Source organism: Bombina bombina, chromosome 1 (genome assembly GCF_027579735.1).
Source record: "Bombina bombina isolate aBomBom1 chromosome 1, aBomBom1.pri, whole genome shotgun sequence".
Lineage (NCBI taxonomy): Eukaryota > Metazoa > Chordata > Amphibia > Anura > Bombinatoridae > Bombina > Bombina bombina.
The window spans coordinates 99699693-99727464 of record NC_069499.1 but is presented as its reverse complement, the minus strand read 5'-3'; the positions used below and the strand labels follow the sequence as shown (position 1 = coordinate 99727464).

At 40.6% G+C, this 27772-nt stretch overlaps 1 protein-coding gene across 2 annotated transcripts in view; it reads right to left on the bottom strand.

Annotated features, from left to right (window-relative positions):
- ATXN3 (ataxin 3) overlaps window positions 1–27772 on the bottom strand; it is a 190778-nt gene that overhangs the window by 119728 nt on the left and 43278 nt on the right. For both annotated transcript variants that reach the window (XM_053697548.1, XM_053697546.1), the window contains exons 6-7: window positions 27542–27629; window positions 4114–4243 (exon numbers count right to left, since the gene is read on the bottom strand). In XM_053697548.1, the coding sequence (XP_053553523.1) occupies window positions 4114–4243; window positions 27542–27629 (218 nt within the window). The remainder of the gene's footprint in view (window positions 1–4113; window positions 4244–27541; window positions 27630–27772) is intronic.

The following is a 27772-nucleotide window of genomic DNA, read 5'->3' as shown; positions in this document are numbered from 1 at the left end:
ACCAGTAACAGTTGAGATAATAGAATCCAACTGAGAACCAAATAATTTGTTACCCTGGAAAGAAATGGAAAGTAGAGTCGATTTAGAAGACATATCAGCATTCCAAGTTTTAAGCCATAAAGCTCTTCTAGCTAAAATAGCTAGAGACATAAACCTGATATCAACTCTGATAATATCAAAAATGGCATCACAGATAAAATTATTAGCATGTTGAAGAAGAATAATAATATTATGAGAATCATGATCTGTTACTTGTTGCGCTAAAGTTTCCAACCAAAAAGTTGAAGCTGCAGCAACATCAGCCAATGATATAGCAGGTCTAAGAAGATTACCTGAACACAGATAAGCTTTTCTTAGAAAGGATTCAATTTTCCTATCTAAAGGATCCTTAAAGGAAGTACCATCTGACGTAGGAATAGTAGTACGTTTAGCAAGGGTAGAAATAGCCCCATCAACCTTAAGGATTTTGTCCCAAAATTCTAATCTGTCAGACGGCACAGGATATAATTGCTTAAAACGTTTAGAAGGAGTAAATGAATTACCCAGTTTATCCCATTCTCTGGAAATTACTTCAGAAATAGCACTAGGAACAGGAAAAACTTCTGGAATAACCACAGGAGATTTAAAGACCTTATCTAAACGTTTAGAATTAGTATCAAGAGGACCAGAATCCTCAATTTCTAAAGCAATTAGTACTTCTTTAAGTAAAGAACGAATAAATTCCATTTTAAATAAATATGAAGATTTATCAGCATCAATCTCTGAGACAGAATCCTCTGAACCAGAAGAGTCATCAGAATCAGAATGATGATGTTCATTTAAAAATTCATCTGTATAAAGAGAAGTTTTAAAAGATTTTTTATGTTTACTAGAAGGAGGAATAACAGACATAGCCTTCTTGATGGATTCAGAAACAAAATCTCTTATGTTATCAGGAACATTCTGAACATTAGATGTTGATGGAACTGCAACAGGTAATGGTACATTACTAAAGGAAATATTATCTGCATTAACAAGTTTGTCATGACAATTAATACAAACAACAGCTGGAGGAATAGCTACCAAAAGTTTACAGCAGATACACTTAGCTTTGGTAGTTCCAGCACCAGACAGCGATTTTCCTGAAGTATCTTCTGACTCAGATGCAACGTGAGACATCTTGCAATATGTAATAGAAAAAACAACATATAAAGCAAAATTGATCAAATTCCTTAAATGACAGTTTCAGGAATGGGAAAAAATGCCAATGAACAAGCTTCTAGCAACCAGAAGCAAAGAAAAAAATGAGACTTAAATAATGTGGAGACAAAAGCGACGCCCATATTTTTTAGCGCCAAATAAGACGCCCACATTATTTGGCGCCTAAATGCTTTTTGGCGCCAAAAATGACGCCACGTCCGGAACGCCGACATCTTTGGAGCAAAAGAACGTCAAAAATGACGCAACTTCCGGCGACACGTATGACGCCGGAAACAGAAAATATTTTTTGCGCCAAAAAAGTCAGCGCCAAGAATGACGCAATAAAATGAAGCATTTTCAGCCCCCCGCGAGCCTAACAGCCCACAGGGAAAAAAAGTCAAATTTTTAAGGTAAGAAAAATAATTGATTCAAGTGCATTATCCCAAATATGAAATTGACTGTCTGAAAATAAGGAATGTTGAACATCCTGAGTCAAGGCAAATAAATGTTTGAATACATATATTTAGAACTTTATAAACAAAGTGCCCAACCATAGCTTAGAGTGTCACAGAAAATAAGACTTACTTACCCCAGGACACTCATCTACATGTTTGTAGAAAGCCAAACCAGTACTGAAACGAAAATCAGCAGAGGTAATGGTATATATATATAAGAGTATATCGTCGATCTGAAAAGGGAGGTAAGAGATGAATCTCTACGACCGATAACAGAGAACCTATGAAATAGACCCCGTAGAAGGAGATCACTGCATTCAAAATAGGCAATACTCTCCTCACATCCCTCTGACATTCACTGCACGCTGAGAGGAAAACCGGGCTCCAACCTGCTGCGGAGCGCATATCAACGTAGAATCTAGCACAAACTTACTTCACCACCTCCATAGGAGGCAAAGTTTGTAAAACTGAATTGTGGGTGTGGTGAGGGGTGTATTTATAGGCATTTTAAGGTTTGGGAAACTTTGCCCCTCCTGGTAGGAATGTATATCCCATACATCACTAGCTCATGGACTCTTGCTAATTACATGAAAGAAAACATCAGTGTAGGCAGGAACCTCTAGGAATCTGTCCATTTTACACAATTTCTCTGGAACTACAATAGGGTCACAATCATCCAGAGTCGCTAAAACCTCCCTGAGCAATAAGCGGAGGTGTTCTAGTTTAAATTTAAAAGCCGTCATATCTGAATCTGTCTGAGGGAACATATTTCCTGAATCAGCCAGCAAATCCCTCACTTCAGAATATTGTGAGGGTACATCGGATATGGCTAATAAAGCGTCAGAGGGCTCAGTGTTTGTTCTCACCCCAGACCTACTGCGCTTCCCCTCTGCAACCCAGTCAGCTTAGATAAAACCTCTGTGAGGGTAGTATTCATAACTGCGGCCATATGTTGCAGGGTGAAAGAATTAGACGCACTAGAAGAACTTGTCGTCGCTTGTGCGGGCGTTAATGGTTGTGACACTTGGGGAGAATTAGATGGCAAAACCGGATTCTCTTCTGACTGAGAATCATCCAGTGACATACTTTTAATAGCTAAAATATGTTCTTTACAATTTATTGACCTTTCAGTGCATGAGGGAAACATTCTAAGTGGAGGTTCCACAATGGCTTCCAAACATATTGAACATTGACTTTCCTCAATGTCAGACATGTTGAACAGGCTAGTAATGACTACAAACAAGCATGAAAACACTTTATTTAGTGAAAAAAAATAACAATCTTAAAAAATAGTACTGCGCCTTTAAGAGAAAAAAAAGCATACACGTTCTGCAAAACAGCCTAAACAATTAACACCTTAATATGCGAACCGGATCGAAAATAGGCCCAGATCCGGAAAAAACACTCCCAGCACCTTGCCACAGCCCTGCTGTGGCCCAACCTGCCCTCAGGGATCGGAAATGTGGGGTAAAATCCTTGATTTGGCTCAAAACATACACCAGGGCCCTCAAGAGTTAGAGATTGCTGCTTGCTGATAAAACTAACTGCGCATCTGAGGCGCGAAAATAGTCCCCGCCCATCTCACTCGATGTCTCCTCAGCCTTAAAGAACCGCACCAGAGCGGTTATAACTAGCCATGTGGGTTCTGAGACCCAAAAGTTAAGCCATGTGTGTCCTTAATAAAGTTTGCCCAAAACGTTAAAGCACTCCCAACATTTGCAATTCAGTGTCAACCATATTAGAATTGGCCCCATATGCAAGCTAAGTAATGCCCTTCTTTTAGCTCTAGGATTACTGCTTACCCTTACCCTCCTGGGTATAATGTCAGCCTTTCTGAAATACAGTGTCTCTCCAGAAAAATATGACTGAACATACCTCACTGCTGCATAGCATGAAACCGTTCCTCACACTGAAGTTTCCTGTACTCCTCAGCCTCTATGGGAACAGCAATGGACCTTTGTTACAAATGCTAAGATCATCATCCTCCAGGAAGCAGTCTTCATCCATCTGCTGCCTGAGAGTAAATAGTACAAACCGGTACCATTTAAAACAAAAAACTCTTGCTTGAAGAAATTAAAAACTAATATTTTATCACCTCTTTCACTTTACCCTTCCTAGTACTTAGAGTAGGCAAAGAGAATGACTGGGGGGTGGAGCTAAGGGAGGAGCAATATAGACAGCTCTACTGTGGTGCTCTTTGCCACTTCCTGTTAGGAAGGATAATATCCCACAAGTAAGGATGAATCCGTGGACTCGTCTTACCTTTATAGAAGAAAAGAGAAAATTAAAATGCATATTTTATTAACGTTTTAATAAACAAGATTGTAAACAACAGCATGCTTCTTTTCTAAACCATATAAATAATGGCATTTGCGTATAGATACTACTTTGATCTGCAAATAGAGATTCCATGAGCCTCTACTTAAATGCACATTTATTCAAACCCATGACCCCTAATATCCTAGAAGTATGACATTACCTTAAGTCCCTTGCTGCTGCGTCCTCTCCTATAAGCATTGGTCTCTGTGCTTGATGTACGTAAACCATCTGTAGTAGCTGGTCAGCTTCACAATCAGGGAGGTCACCCTTAATAACAAATATGGAGTAACCTAGAAAAGGCAAGTTTATTATGGGTCATTTTCTATTTGCATGATACACCGCCAGGAAAAAGCTTTAGAAATTCAAACTAGTCATATACAGCCACCAATCACAGGCTGTTTCCTGCTTGGGAGGTGTAATACTTGAGGTTCCAGACTATTGTTGCAAGGCGTTAAATAGGTATGTGCAAAATTTATAATTTTAATATTTGTTTTTCAAATGAATTCCAAATATGGCCACGGGTAGCAGCATTCGGCTATTTTTGGCGCCAGATATATTAGAGAGTTAAAGATCTGGATTTGCACAGATCTTTATGTGTTGCACTTTAACACAAAAACGTACCCAACACCAAAAATAGACTGATATTAGGAATTCGTTTGACAAACTAATATCTGAATAATACATTTTGCACATACCTAGTGTTAAACAAAAATTCAGCAGGGATCAGTAATGCAAAAAACAAAATTTATGCTTAACTGATAAATTTATTTCTCTTGTGGTGTATCCAGTCCACGGATTCATCCATTACTTGTGGGATATTCTCCTTCCCAACAGGAAGCTGCAAGAGGATCACCCACAGCAGAGCTGTCTATATAGCTCCTCCCCTAACTGCCACTTCCCAGTCATTCGACCGAAGACAAGCAAGAGAAAGGAGAAACTATAGGGTGCAGTGGTGACTGTAGTTTAAAAAATAAAAAACACCTGCCTCAAAATGACAGGGCGGGCCGTGGACTGGATACACCACAAGAGAAATAAATTTATCAGGTAAGCATAAATTTTGTTTTCTCTTGTAAGGTGTATCCAGTCCACGGATTCATCCATTACTTGTGGGATACCAATACCAAAGCTATAGGACACGGATGAAGGGAAGGACACGGATGAAGGGAGGGACAAGGCAGGCGCTTAAACAGAAGGCACCACTGCATGTAAGACCTTTCTCCCAAAAATAGCCTCCGAAGAAGCAAAAGTATCAAATTTGTAGAATTTAGAAAAAGTATGACGCGAAGACCAAGTCGCCGCCTTACAAATCTGTTCAACAGAAGCCTCATTTTTAAAAGCCCATGTGGAAGCCACCGCTCTAGTGGAATGAGCTGTAATTCTTTCAGGAGGCTGCTGGCCAGCAGTCTCATAAGCTAAGCGGATTATACTTCTTAACCAAAAAGAAAGAGGAGTTGCTGAAACCTTTTGGCCTTTCCTCTGTCCAGAGTAGACAACCAACAATGCAGATGTTTGACGAAAATCTTTAGTAGCTTGTAAATAAAACTTTAAAGCACGAACCACGTCAAGATTGTGTAATAGACGTTCCTTCTTTGAAGAAGGATTAGGACACAGTGACGGAACAACAATCTCCTGATTGATATTCTTATTAGATACCACCTTAGGAAGAAACCCAGGTTTGGTACGCAAAACTACCTTATCTGCATGGAAGATCAGATAAGGGGAATCACACTGCAAGGCAGATAAATCTGAAACTCTTCGAGCCGAAGAGATAGCTACCAAAAACAGAACTTTCCAAGATAAAAGTTTGATATCTATGGAATGCAGAGGTTCAAATGGAACCCCTTGAAGAACTTTAAGAACTAAATTTAAACTCCATAGCGGAGCAACAGGTTTAAACACAGGCTTGATTCTAACTAAAGCCTGACAAAACGCCTGAACGTCTGGAACATCCGCCAGACGCTTGTGCAAAAGAATAGACAGAGCAGAAATCTGTCCCTTTAAGGAACTATCTGACAATCCCTTCTCCAATCCTTCTTGGAGAAAAGACAATATCCTGGGAATCCTGACTTTACTCCATGAGTAACCCTTGGATTCACACCAATGAAGATATTTACACCATATCTTATGATAAATTTTCCTGGTGACAGGCTTTCGAGCCTGATTTAAGGTATCAATGACCGACTCTGAAAAACCACGTTTTGATAAAATCAAGCGTTCAATCTCCAAGCAGTCAGACGCAGAGAAATTAGATTTGGATGTTTGAAAGGACCTTGAAGTAGAAGGTCCTGCCTCAGCGGCAGAGTCCATGGTGGAAAGGATGACATGTCCACCAGATCTGCGTACCAAGTCCTGCGTGGCCACGCAGGAGCTATCAAAATCACCGAAGCTCTCTCCTGCTTGATCTTGGCAATCAGCCGAGGGAGCAGAGGAAACGGTGGAAACACATAAGCCAGGCTGAAGGACCAGGGCTCTGCTAGAGCATCTATCAGCGCTGCCTGAGGATCCCTGGACCTGGACCCGTAACAAGGAAGTTTGGCGTTCTGACGAGACGCCATGAGATCCAGTTCTGGTTTGCCCCATAGTTGAATCAGCTGGGAAAATACCTCCGGATGGAGCTCCCACTCCCCCGGATGAAAAGTCTGCCGACTTAGAAAATCCGCCTCCCAGTTCTCTACTCCTGGGATATGGATAGCTGAGAGATGGCAAGAGTGAACCTCTGCCCATAGAATTATCGTTGAAACCTCCAACATTGCCAGTGGGCTCCTTGTTCCCCCCTGATGGTTGATATAGGCTACAGTCGTGATGTTGTCCGACTGAAATCTGATGAACCTGACCGCAGCTAGCTGAGGCCAAGCCTGAAGAGCATTGAATATCGCTCTTAGTTCCAGAATGTTTATCGGAAGGAGTGCCTCCTCCTGAGTCCACGAGCCCTGAGCCTTCAGGGAGTTTCAGACTGCACCCCAGCCCAGAAGGCTGGCATCTGTCGTTACTATAGTCCAATCTGGCCTGCGGAAGCTCATCCCCTTGGACAGATGGACCTGAGATAGCCACCAGAGAAGAGAATACCTGGTTTCTTGATCCAGATTTAGTAGAGGGGACAAATCTGTGTAATCCCCATTCCACTGACTGAGCATGCAAAGTTGCAGCGGTCTGAGATGTAGGCGGGCAAACGGTACTATGTCCATTGCCGCTACCATTAAACCGATTACTTCCATACACTGAGCCACTGAAGGACTGAAGTGGAATAAAGAACACGGCAAGAGTCTAGAAGTTTTAACAATCTGGCCTTCGTTAGGTAAATCTTCATTTCTACCGAATCCCAGTCCCTAGGAATGAAACTTTTGTTAGAGGTGATAGAGAACTCTTTTCTTTGTTCACCTTCCACCCATGGGACCTCAGGAATGCCAGAACAATGTCCGTGTGGGACCTGGCAACTTGAAAAGTTGACGCCTGTATCAGAATGTCGTCTAAGTAAGGGGCTACTGCTATACCCCGCGGCCTTAGGACCGCTAGAAGGGAAGCACCACATCTCTCTAGCTACTTCCCTTGTCGAGAGCTGCAAGAGAATGACTGGGAGGTGGCAGTTAGGGGAGGAGCTATATAGACAGATCTGCTGTGGGTGATCCTCTTGCAGCTTCCTGTTGGGAAGGAGAATATCCCACAAGTAATGGACTGGATACACCTTACAAGATAAATTAAACACTCTAAAGAATTAGAGCATGTATTTTATTGTATTCGACTAACCCTTTAATATATAGTATGATAGAAGAAAGAATCCAACATTTAAAGAAATAAAAAAAATATTTGAACTTTTAAAATTCTAACTAAATGACAATATGTGGCAATTTATTTGATTTAAATCAATTACATTTCATATTAAAACAATCATATTATATGTTGTTAGAAGTTCACCAGACTTCAGCTACTGCATATTAAAAAAAAGCTTTATATGATGGATGTGCAGTAACAATTAGCTGGCGAGCTTTGTGTAAAAATCAAATACAAGAAGATCAATAGAGCAGAATATATACATACATACATACATACATATGTATGGCCAATACAGAATCATTTTATATGCCTGGAATGTTTGCAAAAATAATCAGTGCTGAAGAAGTGATCATATACAGCTGAATCATCTTGATAAAAGTTTTCCATATTTTTCAGTATGATATCCACTTTATATTGAGGACTTGATTGATCACAGTAATATTCCGTTAACTTTTGAATTCACATTTTTCCCCCGACCAAGCTGCTGCTTTTGATCATTGCGTTTTTAAAATTCTCAGGACCCGCTTTTCTAAGATTGTAACGTTGGTGTTGTTTTTTTTTTTATATACACTTGTTGCTATAGTTCTTTACAGAGATAGGATGTAAAATTAAAGCAAACAATTTCTGACTGGGAATGTATCTTCTCCCAATAGCTATATATAAAAAGTAATGTAGTATTGGAAGGATGAATGAATTGATTTTTATTTTTCATTAAGACAGATATTATTCAAATTCATAAAATACCACACACATAAACCTTATAAAAATGAGTATTAAAAGGGATATCATAAAACATTAAAGGGACATTTAAGTAATTTTAGTTTAATATGTTCAAGTTTTTTGCTTTTTTTGGGGGCGACACTGTTCACCAATAAATAGATGGGAACGTTTCTTATCAGCGAATATGTGCCTATCCCACAAACTAGTTGTGCACTTCTTACTAGCTTTAAAATCAAAGTAAGAGAGACACGCTACCCAAAATTGTTCTTACATAATTCAGTCAGAGCATACAACTTATAAAAAAGTTTCCAATTTATTTCTATTATCAAATCTGCTTCATACTCATGGTATTCTTTGTTGAAGAACATACCTAGGTAGATATTGTACACGTGCAAATGTGCTGCCATATAGGTTCCAGACACATACACATTCCTGTGCCTACCTACTTGGTTTACAACAAAGAATACTAGAAGAACAAAGGTAATTTGATCACAGAAGTAAATTAAAAACCTTTTTCTTTTAATAATATATATATATATATATACATACATACACACATATACACACACACACACATATACACACATATACACACACACAAAAGGTTTTAAATTTGCTTAAGCAGTTCTATATATACATACACAGATACATACAGTATATAACAAAATACCTGATACATTTGGGTGTGTTGTTATCAGGCAAACATACATTTTTATTTTCTTTCCTATGACATGGAGAGTCCACAACATCATTCCAATTACTAGTGGGAAACAATACCCAAGCTAGAGGACACGGAATGAACAGGGAGGGAGAAAAAAAGGCAGGAGGACCTAAACAGAAGGCACCACCGCTTGAAGAACCCTTCTCCCAAAAGTATCACATTTGTAGAATTTGGAAAAAGTATGTAGAGAGGACCATGTTGCCACCTTGCAAATCTGATCCACAGAAGCTTCATTTTTGAAAGGCCAAGAAGAGGAGCCCTTGTGGAATGAGCCATAATTCTCTCAGGAGACTGCTGTCCAGCAATCTTGAAAGCAAAACGAATCATACTTTTTAACCAGAGGGAAAGAGTAGTAGAAGATCTGACCCTTAAGCTTTCCAGAGAAAACATCAAACAGGGCAGAAGATTGCTGAAAACCTATAGAAACTTGAAGGCATAATATTAGAGCAAGCACCACATCCAAGTAATGCAAAAGACGTTCCTTATGAGAAGGATTAAGAGAAAAAGAAGGAACAACAATCCTGATTAATGTTTCAATCCGACACCACCTTAGGGAGAAAACCCCAATTTAGTACGAAGAACCGCCCTATCTGTATGAGAGATCAGATACGGGGAACCACACTGCAGAGCTGAAAGCTCAGAAACTCTGCGAGTGAAAGAATAGCAAGGAGAAACAAAAAAACTTTCCAAGATAACAACCTTATCAACAACATTCATCGGCTCAAACTGAGCCCGCTGCAAAAATTTAAGAACTAGGTTAAAGGGACACTGAACCCAGATTTTTTTTCTTTCATGATTCAGATAGAGCATGCAATTTTGAGCAACTTTCTAATTTACTCCTATTATTAATTTTTATTCATTCTCTTGCTATTTTTATTTGAAAAAGGCATCCAAGCTTTTTTGGTTCAGTACTCTGGACAGCACTTTTTAATTGGTGGATGAATTTATCCACCAATCAGCAAGAACAACCCAGGTTATTCACCAAATATGGGCCGGCATCTCAACTTACATTCTTGCATTTCAAATAAAGATACCAAGAGAATGAAGAAAATATGATAATAGGAGTAAATTAGAAAGTTTCTTAAAATTGCATGCTCTATCCGAATCAAAAATTGGGTTCAGTGTCCCTAGGCGTTCAATCTCCAAACAGTCAGCTTCAGAGAATCCAGATTTGGATGGAGGAAAAGACCTTGAGAAGAAGGGTCCTCCAGAGTTAGATGTAGGAAAAAGACCTTGAATAGAAGGTCATTTCTCAGAGGTAACCTCCAAGGTGGAAGAGATGACATCTTCACCAGATCTGCAAATCAGATCCTGCAAGGCCAGGCAAGAGCTATTAGATGCTCTCTGAACCATACTTTGGAAGCTTGGCGATCTGACGAGATGCCATCAGATCCAACTCCTGAATACCCCACAAGGGTTTTTCTGGAGAACACTTCCGGATGGGGAACCCACTCCCTGGGAAGAAAAGTCTGTCTGCTCAGAAATCTGCCTCCCAATTCCACTCCTGGAATGTGGATGGAAGACAGAAGACAATCGTGCGCATGCGCCCACTGTAGAATGCGAGTCAACTCCTTCATATTTAAGGAACTCCCAGTTGCTCCCTGCTGGTTGATGTGAGCCACTGAGGTGATGTAGTCTGAAAGGAATCTGATAAACCGGACTAAAGATAAATGAAAACAAGCTATCAAGGCATTGAAAATTGCTCTCAACTCCAAGATGTTTATGGAGAGAGAAGACTTCTCTCGAGTCCCCAGGCCTTGAGCTTTTAGAGAGCCCCAAACTGCTCCCCAGCCTAATTGGCTGGCATCCGTAGTCACAATCAACCCAGGAGGGTATCAGGAAGCAAGTGCCCTGAAACAGATGTTCCTGTGAAAATTGCCACGAGAGAGAGTCTCTAGGTAGGGGATCCAGATTTATCCTCTGCTACAAATCTGAATGGTCTCCGTTCCAACAACTGAGCATGCATAATTGCAGAGGTCTCAGATGGAACCAAGCAAAAGGAATGATGTCCATGAAATAACCATCAGACCAATCACCTCCATGCATTAAGCCACTGAAGGATGAATAGCATATTGGAGAATAAAGCACAATGCAAGAAGATTGGATTTTCTGACCTCTGTCGGGAAATTCATCAAGGACAGGGAATCTATGATAGTTTCTAAGAAACACACACTTGTAGCTGGAACAAGGGAACTCCTTTCTAGATTCATTTTCCATCCATGAAAACGTAGAAAAGACAATAACATCTCTGAAAGAGACCTTACTAGATAAAAGGATGACGCTTGAACCAAGATGTCATCCAGATAAGGCGCCATCCCTGTTCCCCGATATCTGACCACTGCCAAAAGAGCCCCCAGAACCTTTAAAAATTCTGGGAGCCATTTCAAGGCCAAAAGGAAAGGCAACAAAACTGGAATTCATGAAGGCAAACCTCAGAAATTGGAAATGTTCCATGAGAAAGGGAATATGAAGATACGCGTCCTTCAGGTCTAAGGTCGACATGAACTGACCCTCTTGGACCAAGGAGGAACGGAACGAATGGTTTCCATTTTTAAGGACAGAACCTAGAGAAATCTGAAGAGGTATATGAGGACTAGGAAGGGACAAAAATGTCCCTCCTTAAATAGCTTGAAAGGCTTCAAACTGCAAACCTTCCGCCTGCAAGGCAGCTAACCCAACCGTCAGGCTATTAGGGCTGGCTTTTGGGAACCACAAAGATTTGAATAAAACCATTGATCCTGTTCCTCTACGGGAACTAGGACACTCACTCCCAGGTAAGACAGGTCCTTAACGCAGATTAAGAAGGCATCTCCTATATCAGATTTATTAGAAGGGGATGCTGCATGGAAACCCAACAGCCAGACCCGATTAGAAACTAAAAACCATGCTTCCAAGGCATATAATCTAAGATTCCTAGATCAAACCTAGAAAAAGATATAATAGTGTCTAAAAACACCAAAATATCAACTCAATATGAGTAAAATAAACTTTCTAAAAAAAAACAGAATTTATGTTTACCTGATAAATTACTTTCTCCAACGGTGTGTCCGGTCCACGGCGTCATCCTTACTTGTGGGATATTCTCTTCCCCAACAGGAAATGGCAAAGAGCCCAGCAAAGCTGGTCACATGATCCCTCCTAGGCTCCGCCTACCCCAGTCATTCGACCGACGTTAAGGAGGAATATTTGCATAGGAGAAACCATATGATACCGTGGTGACTGTAGTTAAAGAAAATAAATTATCAGACCTGATTAAAAAACCAGGGCGGGCCGTGGACCGGACACACCGTTGGAGAAAGTAATTTATCAGGTAAACATAAATTCTGTTTTCTCCAACATAGGTGTGTCCGGTCCACGGCGTCATCCTTACTTGTGGGAACCAATACCAAAGCTTTAGGACACGGATGATGGGAGGGAGCAAATCAGGTCACCTAGATGGAAGGCACCACGGCTTGCAAAACCTTTCTCCCAAAAATAGCCTCAGAAGAAGCAAAAGTATCAAACTTGTAAAATTTGGTAAAAGTGTGCAGTGAAGACCAAGTCGCTGCCCTACATATCTGATCAACAGAAGCCTCGTTCTTGAAGGCCCATGTGGAAGCCACAGCCCTAGTGGAATGAGCTGTGATTCTTTCGGGAGGCTGCCGTCCGGCAGTCTCGTAAGCCAATCTGATGATGCTTTTAATCCAAAAAGAGAGAGAGGTAGAAGTTGCTTTTTGACCTCTCCTTTTACCGGAATAAACAACAAACAAGGAAGATGTTTGTCTAAAATCCTTTGTAGCATCTAAATAGAATTTTAGAGCGCGAACAACATCCAAATTGTGCAACAAACGTTCCTTCTTCGAAACTGGTTTCGGACACAGAGAAGGTACGATAATCTCCTGGTTAATGTTTTTGTTAGAAACAACTTTTGGAAGAAAACCAGGTTTAGTACGTAAAACCACCTTATCTGCATGGAACACCAGATAAGGAGGAGAACACTGCAGAGCAGATAATTCTGAAACTCTTCTAGCAGAAGAAATTGCAACCAAAAACAAAACTTTCCAAGATAATAACTTAATATCAACGGAATGTAAGGGTTCAAACGGAACCCCCTGAAGAACTGAAAGAACTAAGTTGAGACTCCAAGGAGGAGTCAAAGGTTTGTAAACAGGCTTGATTCTAACCAGAGCCTGAACAAAGGCTTGAACATCTGGCACAGCTGCCAGCTTTTTGTGAAGTAACACAGACAAGGCAGAAATCTGTCCCTTCAGGGAACTTGCAGATAATCCTTTTTCCAATCCTTCTTGAAGGAAGGATAGAATCTTAGGAATCTTAACCTTGTCCCAAGGGAATCCTTTAGATTCACACCAACAGATATATTTTTTCCAAATTTTGTGGTAAATCTTTCTAGTTACAGGCTTTCTGGCCTGAACAAGAGTATCGATAACAGAATCTGAGAATCCTCGCTTCGATAAGATCAAGCGTTCAATCTCCAAGCAGTCAGCTGGAGTGAGACCAGATTCGGATGTTCGAACGGACCTTGAACAAGAAGGTCTCGTCTCAAAGGTAGCTTCCATGGTGGAGCCGATGACATATTCACCAGATCTGCATACCAAGTCCTGCGTGGCCACGCAGGAGCTATCAAGATCACCGACGCCCTTTCCTGATTGATCCTGGCTACCAGCCTGGGGATGAGAGGAAACGGCGGGAATACATAAGCTAGTTTGAAGGTCCAAGGTGCTACTAGTGCATCCACTAGAGCCGCCTTGGGATCCCTGGATCTGGACCCGTAGCAAGGAACTTTGAAGTTCTGACGAGAGGCCATCAGATCCATGTCTGGAATGCCCCACAGTTGAGTGACTTGGGCAAAGATTTCCGGATGGAGTTCCCACTCCCCCGGATGCAATGTCTGACGACTCAGAAAATCCGCTTCCCAATTTTCCACTCCTGGGATGTGGATTGCAGACAGGTGGCAGGAGTGAGACTCCGCCCATAGAATGATTTTGGTCACTTCTTCCATCGCCAGGGAACTCCTTGTTCCCCCCTGATGGTTGATGTACGCAACAGTTGTCATGTTGTCTGATTGAAACCGTATGAACTTGGCCCTCGCTAGCTGAGGCCAAGCCTTGAGAGCATTGAATATCGCTCTCAGTTCCAGAATATTTATCGGTAGAAGAGATTCTTCCCGAGACCAAAGACCCTGAGCTTTCAGGGATCCCCAGACCGCGCCCCAGCCCATCAGACTGGCGTCGGTCGTGACAATGACCCACTCTGGTCTGCGGAAGGTCATCCCTTGTGACAGGTTGTCCAGGGACAGCCACCAACGGAGTGAGTCTCTGGTCCTCTGATTTACTTGTATCCTCGGAGACAAGTTTGTATAGTCCCCATTCCACTGACTGAGCATGCACAGTTGTAATGGTCTTAGATGAATGCGCGCAAAAGGAACTATGTCCATTGCCGCTACCATCAAACCTATCACTTCCATGCACTGCGCTATGGAAGGAAGAGGAACGGAATGAAGTATCCGACAAGAGTCTAGAAGTTTTGTTTTTCTGGCCTCTGTCAGAAAAATCCTCATTTCTAAGGAGTCTATTATTGTCCCCAAGAAGGGAACCCTTGTTGACGGAGATAGAGAACTCTTTTCCACGTTCACTTTCCATCCGTGAGATCTGAGAAAGGCCAGGACAATGTCCGTGTGAGCCTTTGCTTGAGGAAGGGACGACGCTTGAATCAGAATGTCGTCCAAGTAAGGTACTACAGCAATGCCCCTTGGTCTTAGCACAGCTAGAAGGGACCCTAGTACCTTTGTGAAAATCCTTGGAGCAGTGGCTAATCCGAAAGGAAGCGCCACAAACTGGTAATGCTTGTCCAGGAATGCGAACCTTAGGAACCGATGATGTTCCTTGTGGATAGGAATATGTAGATACGCATCCTTTAAATCCACCGTGGTCATGTACAAAAAACGTTTTAAAATAAAACCGTTACTGTCACTTTAAATTTTAAACTGAACACACTTTATTACTGCAATTGCGAAAAAACATGAAGGAATTGTTCAAAATTCACCAAAATTTCACCACAGTGTCTTAAAGCCTTAAAAGTATTGCACACCAAATTTGGAAGCTTTAACCCTTAAAATAACGGAACCGGAGCCGTTTTTAACTTTAACCCCTTTACAGTCCCTGGTGTCTGCTTTGCTGAGACCCAACCAAGCCCAAAGGGGAATACGATACCAAATGACGCCTTCAGAAAGTCTTTTCTATGTATCAGAGCTCCTCACACATGCGACTGCATGTCATGCCTCTCAAAAACAAGTGCGCAACACCGGCGCGAAAATGAGGCTCTGCCTATGATTTGGGAAAGCCCCTAAAGAGAAAGGTGTCTAAAAAAGTGCCTGCCGATATAATCTTATCAAAATACCCAGATTAAATGATTCCTCAAGGCTAAATATGTGTTAATAATGAATCGATTTAGCCCAGAAAAAGTCTACAGTCTTAATAAGCCCTTGTGAAGCCCTTATTTACAATCTTAATAAACATGGCTTACCGGATCCCATAGGGAAAATGACAGCTTCCAGCATTACATCGTCTTGTTAGAATGTGTCATACCTCAAGCAGCAAGAGACTGCTCACTGTTCCCCCAACTGAAGTTAATTCCTCTCAACAGTCCTGTGTGGAACAGCCATGGATTTTAGTAACGGTTGCTAAAATCCTTTTCCTCATACAAACAGAAATCTTCATCTCTTTTCTGTTTCTGAGTAAATAGTACATACCAGCACTATTTTAAAATAACAAACTCTTGATTGAATAAAAAAAACTACAGTTAAACACTAAAAAACTCTAAGCCATCTCCGTGGAGATGTTGCCTGTACAACGGCAAAGAGAATGACTGGGGTAGGCGGAGCCTAGGAGGGATCATGTGACCAGCTTTGCTGGGCTCTTTGCCATTTCCTGTTGGGGAAGAGAATATCCCACAAGTAAGGATGACGCCGTGGACCGGACACACCTATGTTGGAGAAAACATATAGAAATAAATATATAAAAAAAGTGTCCTCAAAACATTAGCGAATAGGGTAAGAGACATGAAAACATGTCACAGACTTACTTAACATGCGCCTAAATATTCTGTACATAGAACCCCTACTAAGAAAGTAAGAGTGATATCAGTACATGAAGGAATCTAGGAACCTAGATCACTAAGCCACCATCCTTTATATACATAAAAAATAACAGTATGAAGAACCTAAGAGTCCTAGAGAAAAACTAACTTGGGACAACAAATTAAGAAGAACTTCTAAGAACTTCTTAGAAAGTTCTAAAAACACTTAGACCCTCTACTGAGGTCCCATATAATAAAAATAATAAGCACAGAAATACTAAAAGTTTTTTGTAAATGGTACTTCATACAGGAAGGCTAAAATTGCAGTGCAAGAAAATGCCTCTCCCTTAAACTGCCACAAGATGGAGCCAAACTCTTAAAACCAAGTCAATGCATAAATGCAAAAAAGTCTAGAGCAAAAACACACTCAGTCTCTATGATTACGATAAGACACATTGAAAATGTGAAAATGTACATTAAATAAATAGAGACTGATAGAGTAATAGGGCAGAATTTGAAAACGCCCCATTCAAAATGAAGCTCCGTGGCTTATATGAACCGCCATGATGGAAAGTAATTGTCAGGTGTATTCGCATATGTCCCTTTAATTACCTGAACATCTACCAATCTCCTCCCTATTTAAGCTCTTCCTGCCTATCTTACAGTGCTTAGTATTGTTTGATGAACTCTCAATCTATTCTGAGCCTCCTAGCGTGAACGCTGTTCACTTTTGACTATTTCCCCTGTGAAACGCTGTTTCACTTACAGATCTATTTTGCAGCCTTTCCAGATTTCCCTGATTTACCTGTGAACATTCGCTTAGCCTTCCAACAAGTTAACTTCTTGCCGTCCTGCAATATGGAAACCCTGTCTTCCTAAACGGAGTAACCGGATCAGCTGCACCCTCCGTTACGCGGTGACGTCACACGCCAGCTGCTCTTTCTTGTCCCTCAAGCGGGCCGCTCTGCAGAGCTCTGTTATCCTAATACCCCTGGTAAGACCAGCCATTGTAAGCCGATGTTTCAGACTCTACTCCAATGCTTATTTGCACTTTAGTTATAATTGCCAATCTTTGTTTTAACTACAGCTTAGTACATTTACAACGGCAACGAGTATCTCATAAGTGTGTGGCTGTACAACTCACGGACTTTAGGTACATTTATTATTTGCCTAAACATACCTGCCTACTTGTTTTCTATTCGAATGTCAGGAAACCATGTTATTTCCCCTGCTGCAATTATTTAGTGCTAACAGCACAGGTGGCAGCAATAGGGAGAACTGACATACTTGCTCCTGTATATAAAATTCAGCAAGTTGTTAATTCTGGTTCAACATTGTTGCCTTCCCATAATACCTGTTGTTCCTTTTATAACTTCTTCCTACAAATCTACACTTTATTTCTTTCTTAAGACCAGCAGTTGCGGTCCTTCTTACTAACACTGCTCATAAACTCATATCTTTTTAGATATTGCTAATTGGGCGTGACATAATACTAAGCCAGACTATTCAACATGGACCCAGCTGGGATCAATGCACACATGCAGAGCTTAAGCCAGAGGGTTGACATCCTAACAGATGGACTTAATGCCCTTAAAGTTGAAAATGATACACTAAAAGCTTATATAAGGGATGTTGTAGATAAAAGAGTGCCTGCCCTTGAGCCACAACTCAATCCCCCTGAAAAATTTAATGGGGACAGGTCTCAGTACAGAGATTTTAAAAATGCTTGTCTGCTTATGTTCTCTCTTAGACCCCATACTTACCCAAATGATAGAGCAAGGGTCCTTACTGTCATTTCTTACTTAAGGGGTGAGCCCCGTACCTGGGCTAACACCTACTTTGAGAATAATGATAATATTTTGAATTCTCTAGAGAATTTTTTTACTGCCATGGGTCAGCTTTATGAGGATCCATACAAACAGCTCACGGCAGAAAATGCAATGAGAGGTCAAAAACAAAAGAAAAGGATAGTTGAAGGCTACATTGCCGAATTTAAGAAATGGGCAAAAGATACCCAGTGGAACAACTCATCACTGAGAAATCAGTTTAGATTAGGTCTCGCAGATGGTATAAAAGATGAATTATCCAGATCTGAGCTTCCCCCAACTCTTGAGGAGTTAATGGCTCTTACTATCACTATAGACAGACGTCTTAGAGAAAGGCAGCAAGAGAGGTCTTATCAGGATACTTACACAAAGAAACATAATATACCATCTACACCTAAATTTGTTCCTGAAGCCATGGACATCGGTTTTCTCTGTCTATACTGTGCCTCTGACAAACACACAGTGAGAGACTGTCCTTCCCTCCAGAAACAAAATAAGGGTAAGACTACCACTCTACCTTACTGTCTAACTACTCAACAACATACACACCCATACTTAAATCTATCTCTTCTCTTACAGTGGGAGCATCACCGGCTCAACGCTTCCGCGATAATCGATTACGGAGCAACAGCCTCATATATTGACAAAAGTTTCACTCACTTAAATAAAATTGCTTTAGAGCAAAAAAGGTCTCCTGTTCTTTTGAGGGGTATTGATGGGAAACCCATGACAAGTGGTCCTGTAGAATACCAAACTATTCCCCTAGTCGTAGTTACACCTGATCATCACAGGGAATATGTAACTTTTGATGTGATTTCATCCCCTATATCACCTCTTGTACTAGGCATTAAGTGGCTCACTGTACATAACCCTCAAATTAATTGTTCCACTTTTTCACTTACATTTAATTCAAACTACTGTTCAAGCACTTGTTTTCCAGCTACTGTTTTACACACCACTGAGCTTATGCAGGATGACCATATCCCTGAGGTCTACCAGGATTATGCAGATGTGTTCAGTAAAACAGAATCTGAAAACCTGCCTCCACATAGGAAGTACAATTGTCCTATTGAGATTTTACCAGGCTCTGAGATTCCGTGTGGACATATCTTCCCTCTTTCTAATCCAGAACTTATCCACCTAAAAAACTACTTAGATGAAAATTTAAAGAAAGGTTTCATCCGCCCGTCCACCTCTCCAGCAAGTGCTGGAATATTCTTTGTAAAGAATAAAGATGGGTCCCTCAGACCAATAGTCGATTACCGACAACTAAATAAAATTACTGTAAAAAAAATCGCTATCCCCTGCCCCTCATACCAGAACTCATAGAAAGATTAGAGGGAGCAAAGTTTTTTACAAAGCTGGACTTAAGGGGTGCTTATAACCTCATTCGCATCAGATCAGGCGATGAATGGCTGACAGAGTTTCGAACCTGTTATGGGCTGTTCGAATACGTCGTCATGCCATTTGGGTTATGTAACACCCCTGCAACGTTTCAGCATTTAATCAATGACTTGTTCAGGGACATTCTAGACGTCTACATCGTTATCTACCTAGACGATATCTTAATTTACTTTAAAACCTACGAAGAACTTCATACATGTTCTTTCCAGGCTCAGAGATAATCACCTGTACGCAAAAGCTGAGAAATGCTTATTTAACTCCCAATCTGTAACATTTCTAGGGTACGAAATATCTCCATCTGGTATCCGAATGGAGAACAAAAAGATTGAAGCAGTTCTTAATTGGCCCATTCCTAAGACCAAACGTCAGGTACAGTCTTTCATGGGTTTTGCGAATTTTTATCGCAAGTTTATAAAAAAAATTCTCCAAACTTGCAATTCCCCTGACTAGCCTTACAAAAGCTAATGTAACTTTCAAGTGGACAGAAGATGCTCAAACTGCTTTCGATCTGTTCAAACAAAAATTCACCTCAGCTCCAATTCTTCATTTTCCTGACCCAAACCTCCAGTTTGTCCTCGAGGTAGATGCCTCTAATTATGCAATTGGAGCTGTATTGTCTCAGAGGGAAAACATTGCAAAACCTCTTCATCCTGTAGCATTTTTTTCTCGCACTCTAAACGATGCAGAGAAAAATTACCCCATAGGTGACAAAGAATTGTTAGCTATAAAACTATCATTAGAACATTGGCGTCACCTGTTAGAAGGTACTATCATTCCAACACTTATTTACACAGACCACAGAAACTTGCAGTATTTGAAATCCACTAGAACCTTATCTGCTAGACAAGTAAGATGGAATTTATTCTTTTCACGTTTTAATTTCCTCATTACTTACCGTCCTTCTGGGAAAAACCAGAAGGCAGACGCTCTATCACGAATAACAACAGATTGTTCACCTCCTACAACTGACCAATATCTTATCCCAAAGGACAAATTCTTACTTTTCACTCTCGACATTGTGTCATTACTAAAAAAGGAACAAACCAAAGATCCTACAATACCATTACATCTTTTACAACTTAACTCTGATGGATGCTACTGCTATAACTCCAAATTATATATACCACCATCTCTTAGATCAACACTACTTCACTCTGTTCACGAATCTAACTTAGCTGGACACCCCGGTGTTAACAAAACACAGGACTTGGTGAAAAGGAATCATTGGTGGCCACATTTATCTACTGACGTTAAAAAACATGTCCTCTCTTGTCCTGTATGTACCGTTTCCAAGAGAGACAAACATTCATCCCATGGGTTGTTGCTACCACTCCCAACTCCAAAAAAACCTTGGTACGAAATCGCATTGGATTTTATTGTGGATCTGCCAGTTTCGTCAAAAAATACCACTATCATGGTTGTGGTGGATCTATTCACTAAGATGTGCCACTTCATTCCTTATACCAAACTACCAACTGCTTTGGAGACTATCCATTTACTGCTTAAACATGTTATTAAACATCATGGACTTCCGACCTCCATACTCAGTGATCGTGGAACCCAATTTTCAAGCAAACTTTGGTACCAATTCTGTAAAACGTTCTCTGTTGAAAGGAAATTGACCACTGCTTACCACCCACAAAGCAATGGTCAAACAGAAAGATGTAATCAATGGCTTGAACAATTTTTGCGAATTTTCTGTTCTTCCCAACAACATCTGTGGTCAGAATTCCTGCCATACGCCGAGTTCTGTTATAATAACACTCTACATTCCACCATTGGTCAAACTCCATTTTTTGCTAACTACGGTTTCCATCCCAGTTTTCAGGTACTGCCTTCATCACACAGTTTTTCGCCTACTATTTCTGAGTTGTCTGGCAGTATTTCCTGTAACTTCAAATCTATTGAAGTAGCCATAACCAATGCGAAACAATTATACAAGCAATACTACGATCGTCGCAGAACGCCCCCACCTGTTTAATCTGTGGGAGATCTGGTTTGGCTTTCCACCAAGAACTTGACCCTGAAGACGCAATCCAAAAAGCTTTCTCCTCTTTTTGTTGGTCCTTACCCGATTGAACGGGTTGTTAACGCCAACGCTGTTCGTCTCAGGTTACCGAACACCCTAAAGATTCACCCGACATTCCATGTCTCCCTCCTGAAGCCGTATAAAGTTAGGAGCTCTTCTGATCCGGGTACCCTTCCCCAGATCACCGTAGACCCAGACGTCGAATACGAGGTCCGCTCCATTCTGGACTCCCGTCGACGCAGGGGTCGTTTGGAGTATTTGGTCTCTTGGAGGGGTTTCTCCCAGGACGAGGATTCCTGGGAACCAGCTAGCAACATTTCTGCACCCCGTCTAGTTGCCCTCTTCCACCAACGGAACCCAGATCGTCCTAGTTCTTGAGCACCGGGAGTTGCTCCTTGAAGGGGGGATCCTGTCAGGTGTATTCGCATATGTCCCTTTAATTACCTGAACATCTACCAATCTCCTCCCTATTTAAGCTCTTCCTGCCTATCTTACAGTGCTTAGTATTGTTTGATGAACGCTCAATCTACTCTGAGCCTCCTAACGTGAACGCTGTTCACTTTTGACTATTTCCCCTGTGAAACGCTGTTTCACTTACAGATCTATTTTGCAGCCTTTCCGGATTTCCCTGATTTACCTGTGAACATTCGCTTAGCCTTCCAACAAGTTTACTTCTTGCCGTCCTGCTATATGGAAACCCTGTCTTCCTAAACGGAGTAACCGGATCAGCTGCACCCTCCATTACGCGGTGACGTCACACGCCAGCTGCTCTTTCTTGTCCCTCAAGCGGGCCGCTCTGCAGAGCTGTGTTACCTGTTACCGGATCGTTTCAGCATCCTAATACCCCTGGTAAGACCGGACATTGTAAGCCGATGTTTCAGACTCTACTCCAATGCTTATTTGCACTTTAGTTATAATTGCCAATCATTGTTTTAACTACAGCATAGTACATTTACAACGGCAACGAGTATCTCATAAGTGTGTGGCTGTACAACTCACGGACTTTAGGTACATTTATTATTTGCCTAAACATACCTGCCTACTTGTTTTCTATTCGAATGTCAGGAAACCATTTTATTTCCCCTGCTGCAATTATTTAGTGCTAACAGCACAGGTGGCAGCAATAGGGAGAACTGACATACTTGCTCCTGTATATAAAATCCAGCAAGTTGTTAATTCTGGTTCAACATTGTTGCCTTCCCATAATACCTGTTGTTCCTTTTATAACATCTTCCTACAAATCTACACTTTATTTCTTTCTTAAGACCAGCAGTTGCGGTCCTTCTTACTAACACTGCTCATAAACTCATATCTTTTTAGATATTGCTAATTGGGCGTGACAGTAATAAAAACATTTCACTTAAAATTGCAGCTCATTATATTTACAGCTGTTGTGCTAGGAAAAAAATACTAAACATTGACACACTATCAAAACAGCGACGTCGCTGTAGATACAAAAAAATCTTCCACTGGAGACCCCAAACACTAAGCCCGCAGGGCATAAAGAAAAAGGCGTGTATTGCGATCACTACAAACAGGGGTTAGAGAGTTGATACTGAACATCGAAATTGAAATAAGCCCCGTCCATGAAGTGGCCGTTCTCTCAATGAACATAAATAAAAAACTGCGCCATAACATGAATAAATGTCTAACATAAAAAACTCCATAGCAGCGATATACAGAGCAGGCTGACATTGTCTCTAGATGGGAAAGACACACATTATAAGCACTATAACAACAGCCAACAATGGCGATTCACTAGATGCATACCCTCCATACAAAATGAAAGTCTACACAAACCGCTGATAGAAAGCTTCCTTGTATAACGATCCCCTTACTGTGCACTAGGATAGCGGAAGGAGGAAACAACTAACCGGCATAATGGCCAGAAGCAAGAGTCAGAATCCTTCACAAATAACAGGCGCTCAAATTTACTGCGCCATAACAGTGCCAAATAGGTTCCTTACACAATGAGGTTTTTATGTCATTGCTCGTATCAATGTTATAACCTCTCTAACACTGAGCCTATTAACCTGCTAACCACAGATACGTAACAATCTGCCTCCATGCAGAAAAAAAAGTTACACACTCCGAGACTTAGAAAATGATCGCTAAGCCCAGAAATACTGTCCCCAAACTGGAATTAAACAGAGTATCGGCTACTTAAACTCTCACGCTAAAAATAGCTCTACAAATAAGGGATAAATAAAAAATTGAGCCGCACAAGGAGAATATTTTAACCCTTAATATACCTTTCCAGGGATGCACAGACTTCCATCAATAAGTAATGGAAAAAGGGCTGCAAAAAACCACCTAACCTGAGAGGGGCTCTGAACTGCGTGCCTACTAGATCTTAGCGTGCGCTTTGTCTCTGATTACTTAGAAGTAGAAATGAAAAACGCTGCTACGGGGAGGGGAATTCCAAGCCCAGAAATCAACAAACTTCACTGGAAGTCATAGTTTGAGGCCAATATATCACCTTCCCTCTTTGCCCACCCTCACTGGAGGGAATTAAGCAAATAAAATAAAAAGGTCCCTCACCCCTATCATGCCTCATTAGTCACAAGCCATGGGAGCAATATACAGGGACTCACGGTAAGAAGTCTTCATTCTTCTCACCAACTCCAGGTCTGAATGATTCAGCCGATCTCAGACAGGGACCTGCAGTCAAAGAAAGAACAAAGTAACCAACCCTGGCTTTCTATAAATGGGGTAGCAAAGTGTTAAAAGTAAAGCAAAGACTTCCTCGCCGCCTTTTAACTGCTAAAAGCCATCAGTACTCTTACTCAAGAGATTGACGTGAACCCAGCTAGACCCCAATCCTTGCTTGCAGGGAAAAGTACCCATAAAATAATTCATTTCTTCAGACACCAACTTCGCACAACCTCCATTGATAGAGGCAAAGAGAATGACTGGTGGTTATGGGTAAGGCAGTTACACTTAACAGCTTTGCTGGGGTGCTCTTTGCCTCCTCCTCGCTCAGATATATATAGAAATACGTATTTATAAATAAACAGAAGGTTTATAAGGTCTAGTGAAGAACATTGGAATGTGAAATGTTCATATTTTCATGTCTGGTTATCACACATGAGAATATGTGATTGGGTTTGCGCACAAGTAGGGTGTTAGGTTTTCTCCCACTTATTTTGCTCCATTGACTTCTATGGGAGAATACGTGAACGCGCACACGATATTCTAAATTTGGCTTTTTGCACTTGCCGGTTAGCACGCATGCAAAAACAGTTTACTTTCAACTCATAATTTCAAAGCAAGAATCGATGAGTACCTGAAAATGTTGCACATAGATGGAGCCATTTACCAAACCTTAATGTAATACCCGAAGATGGATTTTCCAATCACACCTATAATTTACACTTTACCGAAAGTGCACAAGAACCCAGTACAACCACCTGGCAAGACCTATTGTTTCTGCCAGGGGTTCTATTCTACAAAATATTGCTACATTTTTGGATAAAATGTTGCAACCAATGGTGAAAATGATCCCCCACCAGGACGGTATGGAAGCAGTCAAAGGGAAATTACAGAGACACCCCTACATAGGTCCACCACAAGATGTATTATTACAATTATTGGAGTTTTGCTTAAGGCTGAAATATTTCAAATTTGAAATAAGTTATCTCCAAGTAGCTGGCACAGCGATGGGGTCCCATCCTATGCTAACATTTATATTGGTGACTTTGAAAGAAAAGAACATCAAATATTTGAGGACCCAAGGATTATACTGTTCAGGAGATATATTGACAATCTCATCCTGATATGGAGAGGGACAGCAACCGACTTGTAAGAATGGTTTAACAATTTGAATTAGATTAACCCCGTCCTCAAATATAAGATGACCTGGAATTACAGTACTATTGATTTCCTGGATTTGAGGATCACAAAGAAAAATGGCTTAATACACACAACATTGTTTACCAAGGCAACTGAATGTTATTATACACTAGCTGCCATCCACCTGGCAGTAAAAAAAACTTTTTACCAATCTCACAATTACAACGCGTGGTAAGAAACAACTCCACGGAAGAGGGAAAGAAAGTGCAACTGCACAAAATGTATAACAAATTCACACGAAGACAGTATCAGGGACACAGCATCAATGAGGTTTGCCAAAAGGCATGCTTCTTGTCACAGGAGGATGTTCTAGCTAACATCATAAAAAGGGACACTACAAAAGACGAACACAGGATGACTTTTGTGACACAGTATAGTCCTGACAAAAAAAATCATACACCACCACCCTGAGTGAGAATTGTTGTATAGTAGCAAGTGACAAAGTGTTACCACTACAAGAATCTAAGGCACCACGCATCAGCTATCATAGATGGAGATCACTAAGGTATCTGCTCATGAGATACAGATTTACCAACTGCATACACATAGACCACATGGTTGAACACTAAAAAACAGGGTTGCTATAAGTGTACAGGATGCACTACTTGTAGTGGATTAACACAATGTACATACTTTGTACATCCATGGACTAACAGGAGGTTCCAGATAAAACATTGCATAACATGTACCACGAAATTCATCATATACTTATTACACTGCATATGTGGGAAGTTTTACGTGGGTAAGACTATTGATGGTTTGCGAACCAGGATGGCCAACCAAAGGGCAGCCATAAGAGCTGCAATTGAAAAGGGAGACTCTGAACAACCTGTGGCTAGGCATTTTACCAAAGAAAAGCAAAGTGTCTCTGACCTTAAATATGTGATCATAGACCATATTCCAAAACCCACTAGAGGCGGTGACAGGGCAAAGTTATTATTGCAGAGAGAATCCAAATTGATTTATGTCCTGGACACTCTAATCCCTAAAGGGTTAAACACCCAATTTGATTTACACTGCTTTGTGTGAATATAGATCTAATATATTAATATGCTTTGCAGGATTGATTGGCATTGTGTATTGTACTGACCATAATAATTTACAGATTTTCTGATGTGCTTTTTTCAGTTGGCCTTCTCTGGCTTCCGTAGTCGTCATTGCACATGTGCAGTTGCGCGGATGGAACGCTGGGGGAGATTCTGGTTCGGCAGAGCTGTACAATGAGGTGGTGATGGGGAATATATATGGGAGGTATGTGTTTTTTCCCCCCACTTATTTTGCTCTATTGACTTCAATGGGAGAATACATGAACTCGCACACAATATTCTAAATTTAGCTTTTTGCGCTTTCTGGTTAGCACGCAAGCAAAAACAGTTTACTTTCAACTCATAATTTGTGCACAAAAAGCCGAACTTGTAGCGCAGTGAACACTTGAGTGGGATCGTTAATTAGCGCTCCACTCGTAACCTGGCCTTTAGTGTATTTTTGCAATAACCAATAAATTGGATATATGTTATTATAATGCGCATGTGCTTAAGACAACTTGAGCAACATTTACAGTTGTCCTGTTTAATTGTGATTTTAGTTGGATTGAGGAATTCCTGTACTTCTTTTATATATTTAAAGTAAGGAGTTTGGATGTTTATATAATAAAGAATTTGTATTTTTCTATCAAATGTATTTTTTGAAAGTTGAATATTTTTTGAGTGTGAATAATATAGGAGCTTCATTGTTCTGATCCAGTTAGAGAATGATCTTGACCCCTGCACCTTCTTTCTTTTATATATATTGTTAATAACATAAGAGAGGTACCACTCAATATTCAAATTTTGGATACTTAAGTAGGTATATTGTGCACGTGCACATTCCTTAACCTACCTACTTGCTTTTCAACAAAGGATAATAACAAAACAAAGTAAATATGTATATATCATAGAAGTAAATTAAGATCTTTTTTTCAAATAGTACACTATCTGAAATATGAAAGAATAAAAAAAAAAAAATCACATCACTTTAAATTAACCTTTGAAATGCAAAAAACTGTTTTTATATGTTTTAAGCAGTGTTCTTTTACATGCATGATAGACATTTGTTAGGTTTAATGTCCCTTTAACACAGAACACTGTTTCAGATTTAGATGCTGCTGTATCATTAATATGTGACTGTAAATAATAATAATAAAAATCATCACCTTCCTGCTGTAACTGAGCCAGGAATAGTGCAAGGTATGTGTCTGATATTAACTCTGGACCCGTCAACAATGAATTCAAATTAAACCACTGGAAAAGAAACAAAAACAGAAATCAGTACTGACAAATAATACTGAAAGCAATCACATGATCCTCAACCCCTCATGTTCTGGTTTGTACTTATGTCTGTTTGCAAGCATCATACATTCATTAACCCCCCACACTTTATATAT